Source organism: Rhinatrema bivittatum, chromosome 1 (genome assembly GCF_901001135.1).
Source record: "Rhinatrema bivittatum chromosome 1, aRhiBiv1.1, whole genome shotgun sequence".
Lineage (NCBI taxonomy): Eukaryota > Metazoa > Chordata > Amphibia > Gymnophiona > Rhinatrematidae > Rhinatrema > Rhinatrema bivittatum.
Genome location: NC_042615.1, coordinates 385881351 through 385904321, shown reverse-complemented (window position 1 = coordinate 385904321; position 22971 = coordinate 385881351). Strand labels below are relative to the sequence as shown.

The following is a 22971-nucleotide window of genomic DNA, read 5'->3' as shown; positions in this document are numbered from 1 at the left end:
TTACATGGTGTACTTTATCACAATTTGCTTTTGTGAGTGAAGTTAGATACCCACCCGATGCAGGAGTAAGTTAAAATATGGCCACATGTGCTTAAAGAATCTTTACTACCAGTTTTCTGTACTATTGAATTAGTAGTTTAGTTTTTCCTATATAAGATGTCTATGTACTTTATCTTGTTTATAGATCATATGGAAGACACATGAAACTGTTTAATATTCTTATTGTGACTATGAATATTCATATAACTAAACCACCCACTCTTTCCTGTTATTTATGATGGGTTTGCCTTTGTAATTACTAGTAGTTTTTGAATTATGGGTTAGATTACAGTATCTGTACACTCATGTCCAATGTGACTTTTTTTTTGAAACTTTATTAGCATTTAAGCATCCCAGAAGTAATCTGAACACTATAGTTTATGTATCAGATTGCTAAAAGTGCCAATTGTATATTAGTGAAAGACACTTAATTATGCAATTGACAATTCATAATAGGCTTCATCGAAGGAGCAGTATCGCTATGACTGCCTTTATAATCATAGGTCAGTTTAAATTGAACATATTTTTCATTTTTTATATTTGCTGAGTGTAATTCCAACTTAAAAACAGTGTTCATTCTCAAGTTATCTGAGTTGACTGAAGCCTCATTCTCAACAAGCCAGACATGGGTCTATGTTTCTAACAAAGCCGTTCTCATCGGAAAGGATGGTCATAGATTAACTTCTAACATCTATGTCAAGCCTTGTGCAAAAAGCACTTTACATTTTTCTCATTTTCACCTGTTTCATTTGCGCAAGAATTTACCAGTGGGACAGTTCCTTCAGCTCCACCGCTTATGTACTAAAAGCAGATTTCATTGTACAATCACAGCAGTTTTATAATCTTTTGCAACAGGAGGGTTATCCAGTCAAATATCTTAAGACAGCTTATAAATGAGCATCTAATGCAGAATTGGAATGGCTACTCCTAGATAATACACTCAGAAGCATCTTTGTTAAAATTGAATATGGTAAAACAAGTTATCACCATGAATTTCAGTGCTGGTTTTATATCATTGGATGCATTTTCAAAACTGGCCAATTTTCACTGAATGCCCTACTATAGCATACAGATGGGGGAAAAATCTCAAAGACATGCTCATTCATTTTTACATGATTTACCAACTAGCACTGACCATAAACCAATTGGCTATACAAAAAAAATGTATGTTTTGCAGTCAGGCAATCACAGGTACAGAATGGACAGATCCAATGGGAAAATCCCACACAGCCTATGACTACACACTTAGTCTACAAATGTGATTTACATGCTAGAATATCCATGTCCCCTTCTCTATGTAGAGAGAATGAAACGCTCAATTAAAACTAGATTCACGGAACATTGTAGCTGTCTTGCTACTTCAAAACTTCAAGCCCCGATTGTATCTCACTGCATTGATCACCACTCCTTTCAAGATATCAAATGGTGAGTTATTGAACTTGTCCATATTAATCCATGGGGAGGCAATACTAAAGCTATTCTCAATTATGAGGAGCTACAGTGGATCCTACAGGCTTAATTCAGTATCCCCCAGTGGTTTAAATGCAGCCGTCCAGTGGTACACATTAACTTAACCAGTCATCATAGACATCAATTTTGACGTGTCACATCACTATTGCATATTTATAAGGTTGGTATTTCCAGTGCAGTCACAGGAAAAATGCAAAACCACGGAAACGCCATGTTAAAGGTCTGAAGAATACATCTACAGTAAGTCTATTCTGACAATGCATGAATTGCCACCCATGCTGGAGAATTGCTTGCCCACTTTGAATTCAGTCTATTTGTATAGCAGAGATTCATTCTTGATACATATTTTATTTCATGTATTTTATTCATAGATGCTGTTATTGAGCCCTTGAGAAAGAATGGCTTCATTCAAAACATGGACCCATGTCGGGCTTGTTGAGAATGTGAGGCTTCAGAGTCAACTCAGATAAAAACAGCGCTCATTCTTAAGTTAAGTTGGAATTATACTCAGCAAATATAAAAAATGAAATGTTCAATTTAAACTGACCTATGATTATAAATAAGGCTGAGTCATAGCAATACTGCTCCTACGATGAAGCCTATTATGAATGGTCAATTGCATAACTTAAGTGTCTCACTAATGTACAATTGGCACTTTTGGAAATCTGTTTGATACATTAAGTATTCACTATATCCCTTGATATTCATACACTGACACTATAGTCTATACCAGAAAATGGTAGAAGCAATTCCTAGAACAAAGAATTCTGCACAGACACCTGGCTTTAGCAAAGTGGTCTTGCCTTAATCTTACAAATCTTAAACATAAAAAAAAACTTAACATGTTGATAATGGGGAGCCAGTTTATATAATGCATTGGGATTGTCAGAAGACGTTTCCCCCAGGAGAGACTCAGTAAATTTAAGTCATGCCGTATTGTTGGGATTGGTAATTTGTTAAAAAAAAGCAGGAAAGGTGGCCTGGATGAAGAGTTTCCCAAATGGAGAAAGGAGATTAGTGCGTTAACAGAGAGCTGTGCTGTTTTTAAACTCAGCAATTTAGAGAAAGGGAACCAGTGAGGATCAAGTTTGTAGATTACATGAAATTAGACATTATCAAATAGCAGATTGTGAGGAATTGCAGGACGACCTTGTGAGACCGGGCATATAAATGGAAGACTAAATTCATGTGGAAAAGTAAAGTAATGCACATAAGCATGAATCCCAGCTACAGGTACACAATCATGCTGGATTCCACATTAGGAAGTCACCCAGAAGAGGGACCTTATCTTTACACAATACACTTAAAACCTCAACTCTGAGGCAGAATTAAAAGCCAATAGATTATAAATGATCCAAACAGAAAGGCATTTCAATATTTTCCATTTTATTCTCTATCAACTGTTCTGGTCACCCCATTTTTTTTTTTGTTTAAAGACTTAATGGAGCTAGAGAAGGTACAGAAATGGACAAAAATGAAGGGGGGTTGGCATGCTCCATAGGTTAGGGTTTTTCAGCTTGGAAAAGATGGGACAATTTTAGAAACTCTCATGTGAGGTGGAATGGGTAAATCAAGGACAGTTTAGTTACCCTATCAAATATTAAAATAAGGGGACATACTATGAAACTAATCACCAGCAGATTTAATAAATCAGAAGATATTCTACTGAACACAAGCAAACTGTTCAATCTATTGCCAGGGCATGATAAGGTGACTTAGGATAGTGAGGTTTAAAAGGTTTGGTAAGTTCCTGCAGAAGAGCCCCTGACCTCTCCTCCTTTTAAAAAAAAAAAAAAAAAAAAAAAAAAAAAAAAGAGGTTATCCCAACATGTTTCTTCCTATAAGTACTCAATTTGTTTACTATAAGTATTTATATTGTTTAGTCCTACTAAGCAAGAGACTTTACAACTCACTCTGAATCTGCTGGAGTTCGTGCAGCATTGTAAATGCAGAGAGACCTGTGAAGTTCATCAGGATTTCCTTCTGCAAGTCTTGAGCAGCTCTCAGCAGACGTGTCTCATCAGCCCAATAGAACCAGGCCTCAAAGAAAGCCAGTCCCAGAGGGTTTTGGTCCTTTATCAGCATCTCTGGGAAAGAATGTCTTCCACTACCATCAATCTTTATAGACTCTATGGACTGAAAGAATGACAGATTACCAACATAACTAAACAGTTCAGGCAAGCTGGAGATACATTCAGTGTTGAACAAGATTTTTCCCTAGAATTTCTACTCATGAACATTAAGCTGTGCTAGTGCTTATGAACTGAATGATACCAATTCTGAATTGTTACAGTTAGGGGGGGTCAGCCTGGTCTGTCAGTGGCAACTGAAGCAAACTTTGAGCCACAAGTAGGGTCCTGTCTGCTAGACAGACATAACTACACATTTTAACAATTGTATCTTATGTAAACAAGAACTACAACTCTGCAGAGACTGACCAAATCCATGCAGCAGGTTGGTGGTGGCCAGACCTAGGAGGTTGAAGTTTGGGTATGTAGATGAGTGGAAAGCTCTATGGCTGGACACTGAATGGGATGGATTTGGAGTGGACAAAAAAACATCTTGAAGGCTCATCTACCCAAGAATGTAGTCATCTTTTCTAGCCTAACCCTGCTTTAGATAAGTGGTCTTACTATGGCTGACAGATGAGAATTTGTCCACAGTGCAAAGATTTAACTGAGCAGATTGTAACAGACAAGACCAACTGGCCCAGCCAATGAACAAATGCAAAATCTTTTTCCCTCAATGAGCATCTCAGGCTTTACACAAGCATTGTCTGTACACAGTGGAAAGACCCATCTATGTAAATTTAGCAAAATGGAAGACAAGTTGTAGAAGCAGGACTGGCAGTCACTATATCTGCACAGCCAGTCAAAACCATGAAGTAATATGGACTTTGGAAATTGAAGTACCCCATAACAGATACACTGCTTTCCTTCTACCTCTTTATAGCCACTGATCCAGTAGAGTCTCTCTTTTATATAATCAAGAGTCAGACCCAATGGCTCTTCCATTGGGACGAGAGCGAGCACATGTCTGTCAGAGCCATCCATTCCTGCAGTCTCTATGCCAGTGTTTCCTCTCTCTCCAAAGTTTATCCAGTACATATACCTGCAAAAACAAGACCAGAAAATAAGTTGAGACTTGGGTTATTTAGACACTCATTCTAGAATTTTTATTTGAGGGGGTGGAGTAACCAGTTGGGTGAGGTTAGAACAGTTATCTTCTATTGCACATTGGCTGTGCTGCAAAAGCCATATTTTAAACACATTTGCCATGTGTTTAGACTGATCTGGAAGAGAACATTTGCCACAGACTTATGTATTTGCTAGATGCCCAGTAAGTGGCAAAACCTCCCTAAAAAAAAAAAAAAAAAAAAAAAAAAGTGTCCTGGCATTAGTTTTGAACCCCATACCTTTTTGCTGGATACACAATCAGCTGCTCTGGGACTAGATTCTTTTCCAGAATCTTGACATAGCCCCTTCTGTCACTCAGCCCAACATATATTGCCTTGTAAAGGTTACTAGACCAGTACAGCTGTCCAGTGAGCCAGTCCACAGCTATACTGTTAATTTCTTCAATGTCTAGGAACAGAGGAAGAGAAGAAATAGCTATCAAAACAATCTTAATGCTACCCCACCTCCCACAACATGCACAGTTCACAGTACTAGGGAAGCTGTCACCAAGGAAAGCCCCTTAACCCAAAAGGGCAGAGTGCCACTGATGAGTACAGGGGAATTTATTTTTTTTTTGTTTCTGGATGCATTTCTGATTTGGCTTCCCCCCACCTTAAGACTTTTTTGGGGGTTCTGAGCCAAATATATTAAATCCCCCCTCCCAAAACAAAACCAAAAGCAGCCCTCCCACAATGCCCTGACCCCCAGAAAGCTAGCCAGGACCTTCACAGACCCCTTCCATCCTCATACCTCAAGACATTATACCCTAACCTACCTAGCTACAGTGCCAGGGTATTCCCTTAGCCACTCCCCTCCCTGGAAAAAAAAACAAAACTACAAACCATTTCTGGGGCAGTCCCCAGCCAAAGATTACTCTTCCTGTGGGGATCTCTTGGACCAAAGCCCGCTCACTCCTGCCTTGCAGTACATTGGAATGCAATGCCCACTTCTGAGCAGCATGCTACGAGCAGGGACAGCATTTCTACCTTTTGACCCCAATGGAAGATATACCTGGGGGCCTTCCTTTGGCCACTTTTGAGGTGTAGGACAGAGTCAGAGAGGCCTGGGAAGGCCATGACCAGCTTGGCTAAGCTCACCCAAGTAGCTGGAGTCCAGAGTCTTTGTGGGGGTTGGAGTCAGTTTTTGTTTTTTTTAAATACAAAAATGCTTGCACAATGAATTTTCAGATAAGGCCATTTTTGGTCCACATATTAAGTATACCCTCTAAAACTGATGAAATTGTTATATCCTGTGTGCAGCAGGGTGACCCCCTATTTGGGCAGTATATTGCATTCTGGAAGCTATGTTGCCAGGGGAAAAAAAAAAACACAGACTAGACAGCACTCTCTCACTATTTTGTAATCCCAATGAAATAAGGAGTCCATGTCCAAAGTGGTGTCCAAAAAATATACTTTAATAAAAATTAAAATCCAGGCAAGAATTGCAAAGATCAAACAGCATGAGAAAAATCAGTTTTAGAAAAAGCCATGGCCTTTTCTCCTTAGTTTATTCTCCCTTGCACCAGCATCCATATCCAAAACTCCTCTTGAAGGGTAGGCTATCCCTATTGCAATTCCAGCATCCAAAGTTGCTGGGAAGAGGCAAACCTTGTTGCAAAAACTAGTCTTCAAAATACAAGTAGCCCAATGCCAACTATATACTCCAAAAATGAGTCTTCAGAGCCAACTTCTATTGGAACATCCCCAAAATCTCAAAGCTCTTCACCTGCACTACTGTCTCTTTGTAAAGGCAAAAGTTCAGCCTTTCCAGATACTGGGGAGGAATTCCCTTCTGTCAGGAACTGGTTCCGATCAAAAATCCAACTAACCACAGTAAAGTCTTCCAATCTCCAAACATTCTACTTCTTGGGTCAACTGTGTAAGATAAAGTCTTTGCCACCACCAGGTGGACAGACCAGATTAAGACAATACCACAGAAGCTCCTTACTCCCTCCTCCCAATGTCATGCTCCAAGGACATTTAACACCCATAGAAGCCTCCCACAAAAAGGTGAGGATAACCCAAGGGAGGATGCAAACAAAAAGGCCTCCCGCTAACTAAACTAGAAAATTTAGGAGAAAGCTTAGTGACAGATAAAGCCAGGTCACATGTGACAAAATACATGCACACCCCTACTGAATACTGCAGCTGTCAAAGAAAAAAAAATACACCAGAGTACACTCAATATACAAAGGCAATTGTGCATCACATGCAACTGCAAATTTACACCCCACTCAATTTTTGAATCCACAAACTGATAGCAAATGTTGCTTACCTGATGTAACAGGTGTTCTCACAGGACAGCAGGATGTTAGTCCTCACAAATGGGTGACAGAGGATGGAGCCCAACCATGGAAAACTGTCAAAGTTTCTGGAACTTTGACTGGCCCCTACTGGGCATTCCCAGCACCGCACCAACCCTGCAGCCAGCAGGGGTCTCCCTTCAGTCTTGTTTCAAAACTACAGGCAGTGCCGAAAAATAAAAGAAAAACCGAACCCAACACCGCAGGGCGGTGGGCGGGTTTCGTGAGGACTAACATCCTGCTGTCCTGGGAGAACACCTGTTACATCAGGTAAGCAACATTTGCTTTCTCACAGACAAGCAGGATGGTTGTCCTGACAAATGGGTGAGTACCGAGCTGAGGATGTCCGAACGTGCACCAAAAGTACCCAACGGCATGCAACAGGCACAACAACTGGGGTGAAATTTGGTAGAGGACATCCGCACCCCACCGGGTAGGTGGAAGGGTGTTCGTACGTCATGTTGGAAAAAAGGTTACACAAGACAGATTGGCCGAAGATGGAATCCTGTCTTCCAGCTTTATCCAAACAGTAGTGGGCTGCAAATGTATGGAGAGAACTCCAGGTAGCAGCCCTGCAGATGTTAGGAAGCGGCACCGATCAAAGGTGTGCTACTGAAGTCGCCATGGCCCTCACTGAGTGTGCCTTAACACGGTCTTGAAAGGGAATGCCAGCCTGCTGATAGCAGAAAGATGCAGTCTGCCAACCAGGAGGAAAGAGCCTGCTTACCCACAGGTTGCCCTAACTTGTTAAGATGGAAAGAGATTAATAATTGAGTGCTCTTCCTGTGGGCAACTGTATGGTCTAGATAGAAAGCTAGAGCATGTTTACAGTCGAGGGTATGCAGAGTCTGTTCCCCGGAGTTGGAGTGGGGCCTGGGAAAGAAAATAGGTAGTATGATGGATTGATTAATATGAAACTCCGAAACTACCTTAGGTAAGAATTTAGGGTGAGTGTGGAGTACCACCTGGTCCTGCAGGAGTTTAGTGTAAGGCGGGTAGGTAACTAGGGCCTGTAATTCACTAACCCTGCGAGCTGAAGTGATAGCCAAAAGGAATATCACTTTCCATGTGAGATATTTAAGGTCACAGGAGTGAAGAGGTTTGAAGGGTGGTTTCATAAGGCGACCAAGAACCAGATTAAGGTCCCAAGATGGGGCCGGAGGACGTAAAAGGTGGCTCCAAATGGAGCAAGCCTTTAAGAAAGCGTGTTACAAGGGGTTGTACTGAAATAGGTACACCCGATACCTTTATGGAAGGCGGCTACCGCACTGACATGCATTCTAATGGAAGAGGTCTTCAGACCTGATTCTGACAAATGCCAAAGATAGTCCAAAAATTTAGTAATTGGACAGGAAAGGGGGGGGATCAAGGGACTGAGAAGTGCACCATGTGTAGCTTTTCCATTTATAGGAGTAAGATTTTCTTGTGGAAGGCTTTCGTGAAGCGATGAGGACACGAGAAACTGAATCCGATAGGTTAAGTGGTTGAAGGACTAACCTTTCAACATCCATGCCGTCAGGGACAAGGCTTGGAGATTGGGATGGAGGAGGCATCAGTCGTTTTGAGTGACCAGATATGGGTCCTTTCCCAAGGGAATGTGTCTGTGGTTGGAGAGATCCTGGAGTATGGGAAACCACACTTGGCGTGGCCAATGCGGTGCTATCAGGATCATGGTTCTCTTGTCCTGACGTAGCTTCACAAGAGTGACAGAAGAGGAAGTGGAGGGAATGCATAAAGCAGACCGGTTGTCCACAGGAGGGAGAATGCATCCCTGGGCAGAGAGTGCTGAGTCCGAATGAGAGAGCAGTAATTGGCCACTTTGTGGTTCTGAGGGGACACAAAGAGGTCTATGTGGGGATAACCCCATTTCTGGAAAAGAGAGGTTGCTACCAAGGGATTGAGTGACCACTCGTGTGGTTGGAAGACACGGCTCAGCCGATCTGTCAAGACATTTTCTACTCCTGGCAAGTAGGTGGCCCCCGAGGTACATGGAACGGGAGAGGGCTTCTGTCCAAATCTGCGCAGTTTCCTGACAGAGAAGGAAGGAGCCTGTGCCTCCCTGCTTGTTGATGTACCACATGGCCACCTGGTTGTCCGTCTGAATCAAAATTATGTGATTTGATAGGCAATCTTGAAAAGCCCGGAGAGCGTATCGGATTGCTCGAAGCTCCAGGAAATTTCTGGTGTTTGGCTTCTAGAGACCAGAATCCTTGGGTTTGTAAACTTTTTACATGGGCTCCCCAGCCGACATTGGAAGCAGTGGTGAGAATTAGTTGAGGATCTGGTGGATGAAAGGGCAAGCCTTGGAGGAGGTTGGATTGATTTTTCCACCAGGCAAGAGACAGAGTGCATCAGTGATGCGGACAATGGTCGACAGAGGCTGAGTGGCTTGGATCCATTGTGATTTCAGAGTCCATTCCATGACTCATGGCCAGACAGGCCATTGGAGTCACAAACTGAGGAGGCCATGTGTCCCAGCAGAATGAGGAATTGGCGAGCTGTTGCTGTGGGTTGAGACTGCAACTGGCAAGCTAGGGACACAAGGGTTTGAACACGTTGATGAGAAAGGAAGGCTTTTGCCTGTAAGGTGTCCAAGTCTGCTCCAATGAAGGATAAGGTTTGAGATGGGTGTAAGTAGGATTTCTCGTAGTTGACAAGAAATCCTAGAGACATTAGAGTTCAAATTGTCAGGGTCAGGGAAGACTGAGTGATTTGCTGGGTTGTGGCCCTGATCAACCAATCGTCCAAGTAGGGGTAGACATGGACACCTTCCTTCCTGAGGAATGCTGCAACCACTACGAGACATTTGGTGAAAACTCGCAGTGCAGATGCTAGGCCAAATGGGAGCACCTGGTATTGATAGTGGTTTTGGCCTACTAGAAATCAGAGGTATTTGCAATGAGATTGTGATAACTCAATGTGGGTATAAGCGTCTGAGATCTAGAGAGCAGAGCCAGTCCTCTTTGCAGCAGAGGGAGAAGCGAGCCCAGGGTTACCATCTTGAACTTCTCTGTGAAGGTACTTGAGGGCCCGTAGGTCCAGGATTGGTCGAAGTCCTCCTGACTTTTTTGGGATCAGAAAGTACCTGGAATAAAGCAGGATGGATCAAATATGTAAAGCAGGACGGATCAAATATGTACCCTGAATAAACTCACAGCGGTAAAGCATGGGTGGCTGAAATCCTTTCAACAAATTTGGAAGCCATATCTGCAGTGGAGGGACTCCTGGACATCTTTCTCTCAAACATAACTGCAATACCTGCTATACCTGATCATTGCTGATATGATATACTTGTCTGTAGCAGTTTGACTTTGCAAATACTGGTGGTATACTTTCTCAGGGCTGGGTATGGATCAAATGTCATCCTCTCCATATCGGACACTTCTATTCATCTCGTTTAATTGAACCATTACTTCCGCATATTGTTGGTGTTGGTGGTGATAGCAAGGTCTCTACCTCACATACTCTGTTGTGGACACATCTAGCAGAGAATTCAGAGGGGGAGGGATAAGGGTGGAGTGGGAAGAAGGGGGAAATAAAACTGATGCACTCATTTATTTTCTGTATCTTAAGGTTGTGGTTGTACCTTATCTTTACATGCATCAATAAAAAATTAACACAAAAAGAAAGTACCTGGAATAGAACCCTAGTCCGTGTTGCGAGAGAGGAACGGGTTCTATAGTGTTGGACTGGAGGAGAAGGGAAACTTCCTGCTCTAGAAGAACAGAGTGGTCGGTAAGTCTCCATGCTTGCAGAGGTGGAGAGTCCGAAGGAAGAGTTAGGAAGTTTAGCTGGTAACCTTGTGCAATTATCGCTAGCACCCATTGATCTGTGGTGATGTGATGCCATTTTTCTGTAAAGTGGCTTAGTCGACCTCCTACTGGTATGTTTGGTAGAGGGATTAGGCATCTGCTCTAAGTGAAAGTCAAAACCCCGACGCAGGGCCTGGTTGCAGAGCTGTTGTGGGCTTTTGCTTTCGAGGTTGGCAAGGCTGAGGCTTGATATGGCCTCGTTGACCTAGACTTGGTGTGTGGGGGATAATACTTCCGTGGACGGAAGAATGACTTTTTAGGTTCCCTCTTAAATGGTTGTTTAGAAGGGAAGTCAGAAGGAATCGATGAGAGTTGTTTAAGGGTCTCGTGATCCTTTAATTCAGCAACTATTTGGTGAATTTGCTCAAACAAATTATCCCCTAAACAGGGCAGGTCGGAGAGCCTGTCCTGAACCTCCGGGCGAAGGTCAGAAGACATAAGCCAAGCGTCTTGCTGAGATGGCTGTAGCAGACAGTCTAGTGGAAGCATCAAAGATGTTCTCATGCTTTCCAGCTTCAAATCCTTTAAGTTCGCGGGTTTGAAGGTGTTGTTGGAATTGTTCTGGTAAGGTATCTGAAAATTCTTGTATCTGCTTAAAAATGACCCTGTTGTATTGGGTCATATACAGCTGATAAGCTATCCTGGAAATTAGCATGGCTCCTTGGTATACTTTTCTGCCTATACTATCTAGGAACCTGCTCTCCTTAGTAGGAGGTATGGATGAGTATGGCTTCATTCTTTTAGCTTTCTTTTGAGCTGACTACCACAGAGTGGTGGTCTAGCTGTGGTTTTTGAAAGCCAGGTGTGTAGAGTCAAGGTAAGCAAGGTAAGTAGAGTCAGCTTTTTTGTTTACTGGAGCAACAGATCCAGGAGTTTCCCCAATTCTTTTTTAGAAGGTCTAGAAAAGCCTGATTAATTTGAATGGAAGTGATGACTTTTGGGGCATCCAAAAATTGGAGTAATTCCATCATTTGGTGCCTGTCATCTTGCTCCGATTGAAGCTGAAAAGGGACCAATTCCGACATTTCCTTCACAAAATTGGTGAAAGAGGTCCTCAGGGGGAGAACGCGGTGAAGGTAAATCGGTATTTGTGGAAGTATCACCCCAGGTGTCATAAGGGTCAGGTTGCTGACCTGTAGGACCACGAGGGTGTTGGATACCTGAAGGTCCCGGTTGAGGTTCTGAGAATCCCGAAGGAATCACCGGAGGCATCGAAAATACCTTTGGAGGCATCGGTGCGGGCATCGAAGGCATCGATGGAGCCGATGTGCGTATCGCCCTGGAGGAATGTATCTGTGGCGAGAGACGACACGGCATCAATGGGACCACTCCCGAAGGAGGAATTCGATATGGTGTTTCTGCCTCTGATGAATTTGGCATCAGGGAGTGCACCGGTGCTGTCGGTGACCCAAGTATCACTGGTGGAAGGGCGGTCATGAGCGCTTCCATCCGGGCAAGCAGCGGTGCCAGCGCTGCTGGAATCAGGTCGGTGACTGGTTCCATTCTCGGTGGTGGAGTCTGTGCCGAAGGAGTCTGGAACAGTTGCATCGCTTTATCGATGGCCTCCTGGACCAGCCGGTCCAGTTCTTCCTGGAGACCGGGGGTAACAATACCCGGCTCCACGGAAAAGGGAGGCTGAGACTGAGCCGGAGGGACCACTGTCACCGGTGGAATTGCGGCTCCCAAACCCCGATGGGGTGAGGGTTGCCTCTGTCTCAGAAACAGAAGTGGACGGTGCCACTTCTGATCGAGACTTCTTCGATGGAGGCTCAGACGGTACCGAGGTCGATTACTTTGATTCCTCGATGGTCCGAGACTTGCGATGTCTATGACTATGCTTTTCCCTCCGATCCCCTCGATTCTCGGGGGAAGGGACAGGAGTCGATGGTCATGGAGACGTCAATGGCAGACTGTCACCGGGAGGTTGCCAACGATGGAAGGACTTAGACAGTGCCGGCTCTGAGGACAATGCGATGGATGGCGTCCGAGTGTGAGCATGGAACAGGAGTCCCATCTTCTCCATTCTGGCTTTGCGACCTTTTGGTGTCATAAGAGCACATTTAGTGCAAGTCAGGACATCATGCTCACTCCCTAAACAGAATACACAGACTCTGTGAGGGTCTGTGATATACATGGTGCGTGTACAATCTGGGCACCGACGGAACCCCGACGCCATGGCCATTGACCAAAAATTTAGCTGCGGGACGGTCGACGGCCAGCAGGCCGCGAGGGCCGAACTAGACTAATCTGCAAAAAAAAGCAAAAAAAACTTACCGAAGTACCGCAGGCTAAATTTAGATAGAAGGGGGGACCCCTGTGGGATGAATTTTACTTCAAAGAAGTTCAAGAAGAAATTCCTGTCAGGAATGTGGTAAGAGCTCCTTAACCGCGTGGCTACTGCTGCGTGGAAAAAAAGACTGGAGGGGGACCCCTGCTGGCTGCAGGGTTGGTGCCGTGCTGGGCATGCTCAGTAGGGGCCAGTCAAAGTTCCAGAAACTTTGACAGAAGTTTTCCGTGGTTGGGCTCCGTCCTCGATGTCACCCATTTGTGAGGACAACCATCCTGCTTGCCTGTAAGAATCACGTTTCCCAAAGCTCTCAATATTTTTATTCATTTTCATGGAGGAAAAGACTTCAGATGCCAGAGTGACTTTTTGAAAGTCAGTCTGGTAAAGGGCAAAAATCAGTCTAAAAGCCTTTGTTTATGGCAGTTTTACCTTTATAACAAGCTGGCCAGTGTTTCACCTTGGCAGTTGCCTCAGTGAGACTTTAGAATTTTTCCCCCAATACAAAAGAGACAATTGTGGTAAAATTTAAAAAATCTTCTTGCCCACTGCCCCCTGTGGACTCACCTTCCAAAATGTGTATTCTTCAAACACATATGAAGCTTAACGGTAATCAAAGTCTACCTTCCATTTAAACAATGTTTGAAAGGCAGCAGCTTATATAGTAATGTTATCCAAACACCATTCTATTGCAACAGTCAGTTGTCAAACTGCTGATCAATCACATTCAAACTTCATTACTCTATTTCATAGAATCTGATTGAAAGCGAATGGGACCAATTAGAACTTATGAATGACTCTTGATAGTCCCATTTAGCAATCTAAAATTATACCACCATTTTTCCATTAACTCACTAAACTGGGTTTCAAGACTGTTGTGATATTTATAATAAAAAAACTGGATCCATTCAATGCTTATATTCATTCCTTGTGGATCAATATTTTCCAATTCATATCCATCTTTGTTCTTACTGTAACCACTTGTCTATCACCACGCCACAGATGCTGTAATACCATCAAGAAAAAAATTCAAATTTGTGATTATAATCTGTACAGTGTGAGACCATTAGTGCTTCCAATCTGTTTTTGAAGCAACTTTGATGTTCCGATATTAGAATCCTCAAAGTTGTCTTTCCAACAAATCTTGCCACAAGAACACAGGAGCATGTAAATAACATTTGAAACATTTAACCACATGTGTATCCAATGTGTATTTTTCTCTTGGTTATGGGATGCAAAAATTGAGCTCTAAAGTGACTGCATGCTAAACATCTGCACTTGAAGTGTCCTACTTGACCGCCAGGATTTTGCAGTCATTTCTCTTGAAAAAGATAGAATTATGTCCTACTCATGTAAGCAAACCATATATCTAAGTCCTGGAACTGTTCATTGTAGAACATGCTGATGGAAAAAATACCAGAGGCCTCAAAATGAATTAAGGCTCTGAAGAAAGAAGAAGCAGCTATGGTGAACTATGGCCTAGTTTTGCAAAGCAACATATGAACTATGGCCTAGTTTTGCAAAGCAACACACACATTAGCAGAATCCAGGTGAAACGTCAACAAGTGAGTCACAGGATGAGCATGAGATAACAAGATAACAGATCTAAGAAAGGGTATCTGTGAAGAAAGTTTGTGCATATGAAGTAAGATAAGATCAAACGGGAACAAAGAGTAGCTGCATTTAGCAGCAAGGTTAACTGAAATCTTGTGGTTTGGAACAAATAGTAGTTATCAATTAGCTTACAGAAAATGTATATAAAAAGAGCTTGCAAAAAGAAAAAAACAAGCAAAAGTTCCAGACCTCGATGTGCTATGTACATGTTGTAAGTATACCTTTGCTTCCTAAGTATACCTTTGCTTATACTCAGTATAATAAATATATTATTGTGTGATTTAAGACTTGGTCAGAGTTGTTTATTTACAAACAATTGGTGGAGAATGCAGGCATTCGTCACATGTTTGCGGAAGCAACTCTGATTATTTCTTGGGAAGAGTAGAAGATTCACGTTCCTTTGGTGTGATTCCCTAGGGCTCAGATTGATCAACTGCAGCCCAGGAGTAATCGGTAATTAAAGCCAAAAGTCCTGTGTGAATCATGGTGATAGTTTTGAGAAAAGGCGCCTGAGGTTTTAACGCTGCAGCAATTGTTGTTTTTCTTGTATTTACTGTGTGGGTTGATATTAGCGTGTATATATTTTGTGTTCTTATTTTGTCTCGGTTACTATATACAGTTATATGTGCGTAGCCTAAGTAAATGACAGTTTAAAATGGTTAACACACACCCAACCCCTAAAAGGGTCCCAGAAGGACAATTAGGACAGCCTAACACGTTACATACATTATATGTTAACAGTGATGATACATGTACAGCTGTCCAGCATGTAATTAATTTCCATTTGATAAAGACCTTAAGAAAACAAATGACAAATGGGGTAAATACTCTGCTAAAGATTCCTTTCTTTCCTGGCCCATGGAAGGATCTTTGAAACTTAGTCATCTATTGCCATTGTTAACATTCCTACAAGATAATAAAAAGAAAAATAGTCTAGAGAAACATCTGCATGTGTGGAATTTATTTTCAGTGACAGGTGACTTATATACAGCTGATAAAGAAATAAAAAAGAAAAATAAGGTTATAGGTGAAATAAGATCAAAATCCCTAAATCCGCCCCCATATGTGACTACATGTCCCCTGCTGGAAGACAGTAATCACAAAATTTTAATGCCCATACCAGCAGGCTATGGTCCGTTGAAAGGGCCTGTACAAAAGCCTAAACCCTTATATCCGGATTTGGAACAAGCAGCTAAATTTGAACGGGAAACTGCTGAGTTTTTCCCTGGAAACGATAATTTTAAAATTAAGGGATTAGTGCACCTGACACCTGCCAATGGCAAGGACTGTCAGCAATTACGGGCTGATGTGTTATCAGGTGCCCCCCAGAGTCCTTTATCAGGAATGGCTCAAAAAGAGGAAGGGTCATCCTTGTCACCAGAGATAATTAAAGAAAGGATTAAAATGATTGAGGAAGGTTCATATGGGGCTCCATGGTGGACCACTGTTAAGACAGAATTAAGCAATGCAAATATAAACATTCCTTGCCACCCAGAAGGGCCAGTAAATGAAGCACAGCTTGCAGAAATAAGGGAATTAATCAGCAAATATTGTAAGGAGTCAGAAGATTTGGAATATATTCAGAAAGGTCTAGACATATGGTTAAAATGTATACAAGATTTAAACTCGCCACCCTTTAAGGGAATAAGAAACAAGAAAGATAATTTGGAATTTCCTATCTTCCTAAGAGATAATGGGCAACAGCCACCCACTGCAGCTTATAAACCATATACACCAGTAGATATTAGTACGATTATACAAAAATTGCCTAGTATACATAAAGGAGCAAGGCTCTGGCTCGAGGCAATAGATACTAATACGGCCGGAACACATTTAGCCATAGGAGATTTTAAGGCGCTATGTGCAGCTTGCGGCATTAGTTTACCGCAACTATCAGCAGTAAGCGCACGTCCACGACTTATAACTCATATTGCTGATGGACTTCCTTTTCAGAGACAGGACAGGATAGATTTGGTAAATGCTTTAAATGTCCTGTATCCTACCAGCATAGATTTTACAGCCATCACCGCAGCCAAGTGGGATGGCTTAACTGATTTTGCAATGCACTTGACAAAATGTATGGACATGTATAAGGCACAAACCGGGCAGGATGCTGATATACAGCCAAACATCCCTGTATTTTTACATTTATTCTATGCTACTTTGCCTGCAAATATGCAGACTAATTTGAATAATGTTGTGGCACTTTCAACAAAAACATGGCCAGAGGTGAGAAACACTTTAATGCATTTCGCCTCAGTGCATTGCAAAATAAGAACTTCTAATAAAGAGCAACAGAAAATGGCTAGCAAATTAATGACATTACAGATAGCGGACTTAGAGGAGAAAAAGAATATGAAAACACAAAGAAATCAGGCTACAGTAAACCTACAAGGCAGTGATATACAGGATTGTTATGTGATACAGGGTCCACCGCGTACCCCGTATGAAGGAATATATCAGGGAGCATATCCCTCCTATATCCCCCGAGGTCGAGGGATGAGAAGGGGAAGGGGAGGAAGAGGTTTTGCACAAGGGATAATGAATAGACCGTCCCCTGATAGAAGAGCTCATGTGCAGTGTTGGAATTGCCAGTCATTTGGACACTATGCAACTGAATGCAGGCGATCAGGAGTCCCTGATCACACACAACAAACATTTTTACAGACACCGCCGCCGCTTAACCAAACATTGCAGACACCGCCGCCGTTATCTGCACCAGATCAGTTACAGGCTGGCCAACAGCCCTCACAATTCCCGGTGTGGGGCCAAGGTAACTATTGACAGCCTGCGGGGAATGAAGGAATAATGCAGGGAGATACTGTGTTTTTACAGAATTCAGAGCCGTTTGTGCAATTATTAGTAGGTCCTCAGCAGGTTCCAATGCAATTTTTGATTGATACAGGCGCTACATCATCTGTTATTTGTGTTAAACCAAGCGCTGTAAAAAGATCCATTGAAACAAACATCACTATTGGCTTTGATGGCAAGCCCAGTAAAAAACATTTAACTGAATTAACCCCAGTAGTAATTGACACTACACAAGGTAAAAGAGAAGCTTCAGTTAAATTCTTAATTGCTGAACATTGCCCTGTAAATTTACTAGGACGAGACTTACTTACTCAATTTGGATTAACTCTCACCTTTAAAATCCCAGCATCTAAAAGCCTCCTTTCATTACTCACTTCAATAGGAAGTGAGGAGGAGAATGAAATCCCGGATGAATGGAAATGGGATCAACTACCTTTAGATTTATGGAGCACAGAAGAGGCTCCTTATGGTAGAGCAAAAACAGCTCCGGCTTATCGAATTAAAACAGTACCATATGAGCTGGGACCAAATGTGAGCCCTTATCCAGTAAAAGAAAAGTTAATGGAACCTACTATGAAACATATTGCTAGATTGTTAAAACATGGTATTATTGAAGAATCACAGTCACCCTATAATACTCCTTTATTCCCTGTGCCAAAAGGAGAAAATGATGTCAGAATTGTTCATGATTTACGTGCATTGAATGATATAGTGATTCCACAATATCCAGTTTGTGCTAATCCTCTGACATTATTACAAACACAGCCCATATATAAGTTCAACTCTGTCATTGATTTATCTAATGCATTCTTTGCAATTCCTCTACATACTGCTTCTCGTGATCTAACATCTTTTGTATTAGGCACAAAAGCTTATCGGTGGGCACGCATGTCCCCAAGGTTTTACAGATAGCCCGACTGTATTTTCAAAACAATTGAACAAGGATCTAGAGCAGTTCAGAAGTATTTTACCTAAATCAGTATCTTTATTTACATATGTTGATGACATATTGCTTTCTGCTGAAACTAAAATAGAATGTTGTGAATGGACATTTAAATTACAAAGGCTTGGTGAGGCAGGATATAAATGTAATCAACAGAAATGTGTATTAGCTAAGACTCAAGTAAATTTTCTAGGTCAAATAATATCCTCAGCTACTAAACACATAACAAAGGACCTATTGTTAGAACTACAGAAACAGGAGTTTCCCCAGAATTTAAAGCAATTACGAGGTTTATTGGGAACTTTTAATTACTGTCGACAATGGATACCAAGTTATTCAGCGCGCATTTCTCCTCTACTGAGGCACTTACAGGTACCGGCTGGTACTGGTTCTAATGCGCAAATAAAATTGACTGAAGATGACGAAATGGTAATACAAGATGTATTACAGACTTTACTACAGGCTGAACCCTTAGGTACTGTAGACCCCAGGCTGAAAGTGCATATATGGGTCCGAGACATGGGAAACACATGGGCTGCTTTTGTAAATCAAGAAGATACACCGAAACAAGCAGTGGCATTTCTATCTGGATCCTATAGTCCAGTGGAAATGGCTCTACCTGAAATTCCAAAGTTATTAACTGCTATTGTCGCCGCTATTGGTAAATGGCGAGCTATGATGCCATATAGCTCGTTAATTTTACACTGCGCTCATTCAATACATCATTTGCTAACGACTAGTCAGGCTGCATTGACAGCAACCAGATTTGGTAAATATCAAACAATATTGACTGGCCAAGATATAGTAACAGCACCTCTCACGAAAGCTCAGAATAAGTTATTAGATTGTTTTTTCCTAGTAATGTACAGAGACAAATTGAAAGAAAAGACATCCCGGACCTTTTACTGACCCAGTTTGATCCCCTTGACAAGGGACTAATATGGTTTACAGATGGGGCACAGAAAGACCAGCAAGCGGCGTTTGCAGCATTAAGTGTTACACCCAGTTTAGATATTATTACCAAAATACAGTATCAAACAGGGAAAGGTGTAACAGCACAAGAAGCTGAACTCCTTGCTGTAATAGCAGCTTTGAAATCTTCAGGAATGAAAGAGCACTGCACAATCTATACTGATAGTTCATATGTAGTTAGTTCTCTACAATACCATTTATTGAAATGGAAAAGAAGGGGAATGATTACTGCAACGGGTCAGCCCTTACAACATAACAACTGGAAACAAATACTGAACTTATTATCAAAAAGGGAAGGGGTTGGTTCTAAAACTGCTATAGTATGGACGCCAGCACATACTGGACACATGAGCTTTGAGGCACAGGGAAATGACCTAGCAGATAAAGCTGCTACAGAAGTGCTTACCGTGAAACTAATGACTATGCAAACACGGTTTAGCTCAGAATTAATGCATACGCCATATCCCATGCCACTTGACATATTCCATGAACAACCTAGTGGTGAGGAATTACAGAAATGGGTGACAATTGGATGTTATCAAGAAGGGAAAGAATGGCTCCACCCTAATGGAAAAAAATGTTTGACAACATCAGAAGTGTTGCGATACTTCTTTGCATGGCATGCAACCATGCATCTGTCTGCCACTGCACTATTAGCAGGCATACAAAGTAATCATTGGAACCAGAATCTTTATGCTTTAGCTGTACAGATAATTCATAACTGTTTAGTCTGTTCTACTCATATAGCTCGTCGAGGCCCAGCTGTGAGTCCTGGTAACTTGCCTATCCCCCAGGGACCAGGTTTGGAATGGCACATTGATTACACTGATATGATTGAAGCAGTTAAAGGAAAACGGTATGTATTGGTATGGGTGGATAGCTTTTCACATTGGATAGAAGCTTTCCCATGTACAAAAGAAACAGCTCATGTAGTTATTGATACCTTTTTACATAGAATTTTACCAGCCCATGGATGTCCGATCAAAATTGTATCTGATAATGGGACACACTTTAATAATCAAATTATGAATGAATTACAAGAGATCTGTAATATTATCCATCGACGTGTGTCAGTCTATAAGCCAACCTCGAATGGTTTGGTAGAACGATATAACGGAATATTGAAAACCAAATTGAGGGTATTGCTAGCAGCATTAAATAAAAACAAAACAAATTATATACCTGGTTGGATGTATTACCATTGGCCTTAATGAATATACGGAATACGCCAGGTACAATCCATGAGATTACTCCATTTCAATTACAGACAGGACGGATTATGAATCCGGTGAGAATAAGACAAACTGATACTCAAGTAGAGTATTGGAAAAAAGTTCAGCCCCTAGTAGCCATGGCAGCAGATCTAATACAGACTGAATCGAAAAAGGTTCCTAAACAATCTTTTTGCGCTTCCTTTTCAGTAGGTGATCAAGTACTACGAAAGAATTACACCCACAAGACTTGGAAGGATCCGATATATGTTGGACCTTTCACTATCACAGACCTCAGCCATACTGCTGCTAAACTATCTGAACATTCCACTTGGGTACATTTGTCGGATATACGGACATTTAATCCAATACTATAATTGGACTGTTGCATTATCTTTTTTCTCTGAAGTAGACTGACGACTGAAGGAAATGACAATGTTATGTTTACTAACCTGTTTATATGTACTAACGTATACATGGCCACTTGTTACTTCTTTCCCTCTCCAACAGGCCCCTGTTTCAGGATTAACAAATTTGTGGGTACAGACAATACATGAATTAGTAAAGGCTCTTCCAGCAGATATTACGGATTGTATCGTCTGCACTCCACATCAAAAAGCCCATTCACATGTCCCAGCCATTTCCTTTCCAGTTCCATTACACCATATTTTAGGATTTAAAGATAATGGACAACACAATATGACCATAGATCCATTAGCAGGACAAACATGGACACAATATTTGGGTAATGCCAAACCTCCCCCACTTACAGCCGATTTACCAAAAAATGGTTTTCTTTGCCTTAGTAATGTTACTTCCCCGAACCCTATTCCTTGCAACTATACTTACTCCACATACAATACAACATGGATTATTCGTAAGGGAACCATCTTACCCAGCACCCCTTTCACTGACATTGTAATAAGCTGTAATTGCACATTTTCACATATTACTGCATCTCCTCCACCAGGTTGCCTCCCATGTATAGCAAATCTGTCCAAGATTGTACATGTAGCCACCGACACCCAATACATACGCACTTTCAATTCCACATACACTGTCTGTCCACGTCTGTGTGACCTCTTCAACATAGCAGACAATAACTGTTCATCTGAAAATGACTTATCTTTGGTTCCTTGTAGTGTATTAGGAAAATATAAATCTCCTTTTGTTTATGGCCCTTATAACAATAGCAATGATACCGTAATACAAAACTTTGCAAATCTTTATGTTGGACATTATTGGTTGTGTGATGGAATAGTCTTCCTCAAACTCCCTGCATACTATGAATTTTGTGTGTTAGTTACATTTAACTATTTTTCTCGAATTATTCCATTAAATCACCCTATGCATACCCGCTCCCGAAGGAGTGTTCCCTCAGCTGTCCCTGAAGATCAAGCAATCCAACTCTCGTTGGATTATATTAACTCCACCTACCCTTTAACTAAAACTAGATTAGACGCATTAAGCTATACCTCATGGTTACCATTTGCCCAACCTGCAGTTGCAGCTGAATTGGGAATGGCCATTCGGCGACTACAATCTGTCCTCCATGTAGTCACGCATGAATTAGAGATCGCCCTTAAAGCCCTTCAAGACACGGTAGATGAATTAACTACGGTTTCTACATATAATCGACACGGTCTGGACTATATATTGGCTGCCCAAGGCGGATTGTGTACAGTACTTAATAGCTCTGAATGTTGTACAGTAGTGGTCAATCGCTCTCATATAGTTTACAACGCAATGCAAAAGATACAAGAACTGGCTAGACTTCAAGTTAGCGATTTTAAGGGAGGAATCTCAGTAACTTGGTGGGATTCCATAACTTCCTGGTTTGCTAACTTATCTAGTCATTTGAAGGGGATAGTAGGAGTTTTGTTCGGATTACTGGTTTTAGGCATAATATTATGTTTTTGTATTCCATGTATTTGTTCAGTATTACAATATTGTCGACCAAAGATGCCAACACCAAAACCAGTAACCAATATGATAGCGTATAGCAATATAAACTTGAGGACTACTAGAATGATCCAAACCACAATCAGTACAGATGATAGCTGGGAAACGGAAAGTGAGAGCAGTTAAAAGGGAGGTCCTAGGGAGGTGTCCACAGATACAAAGAAGAAAACCCTAGTCTCTATGCTGTTCCCCTGTGTGAAGAATGAAGACACCTAATGTGAGCCAGAGTCAATCTGGCTCAAGGGAGGATTGTAGAACATGCTGATGGAAAAAATACCAGAGGCCTCAAAATGAATTAAGGCTCTGAAGAAAGAAGAAGCAGCTATGGTGAACTATGGCCTAGTTTTGCAAAGCAACATATGAACTATGGCCTAG

General features: G+C 41.7%; 1 protein-coding gene across 3 annotated transcripts in view; it reads right to left on the bottom strand.

The window, feature by feature from the left end:
• LOC115091242 (low-density lipoprotein receptor-related protein 2-like) overlaps nt 1–22971 on the bottom strand; it is a 271760-nt gene that overhangs the window by 135355 nt on the left and 113434 nt on the right. For all 3 annotated transcript variants that reach the window (XM_029601348.1, XM_029601358.1, XM_029601367.1), the window contains exons 9-11: nt 4925–5093; nt 4452–4620; nt 3423–3645 (exon numbers count right to left, since the gene is read on the bottom strand). In XM_029601348.1, the coding sequence (XP_029457208.1) occupies nt 3423–3645; nt 4452–4620; nt 4925–5093 (561 nt within the window). The remainder of the gene's footprint in view (nt 1–3422; nt 3646–4451; nt 4621–4924; nt 5094–22971) is intronic.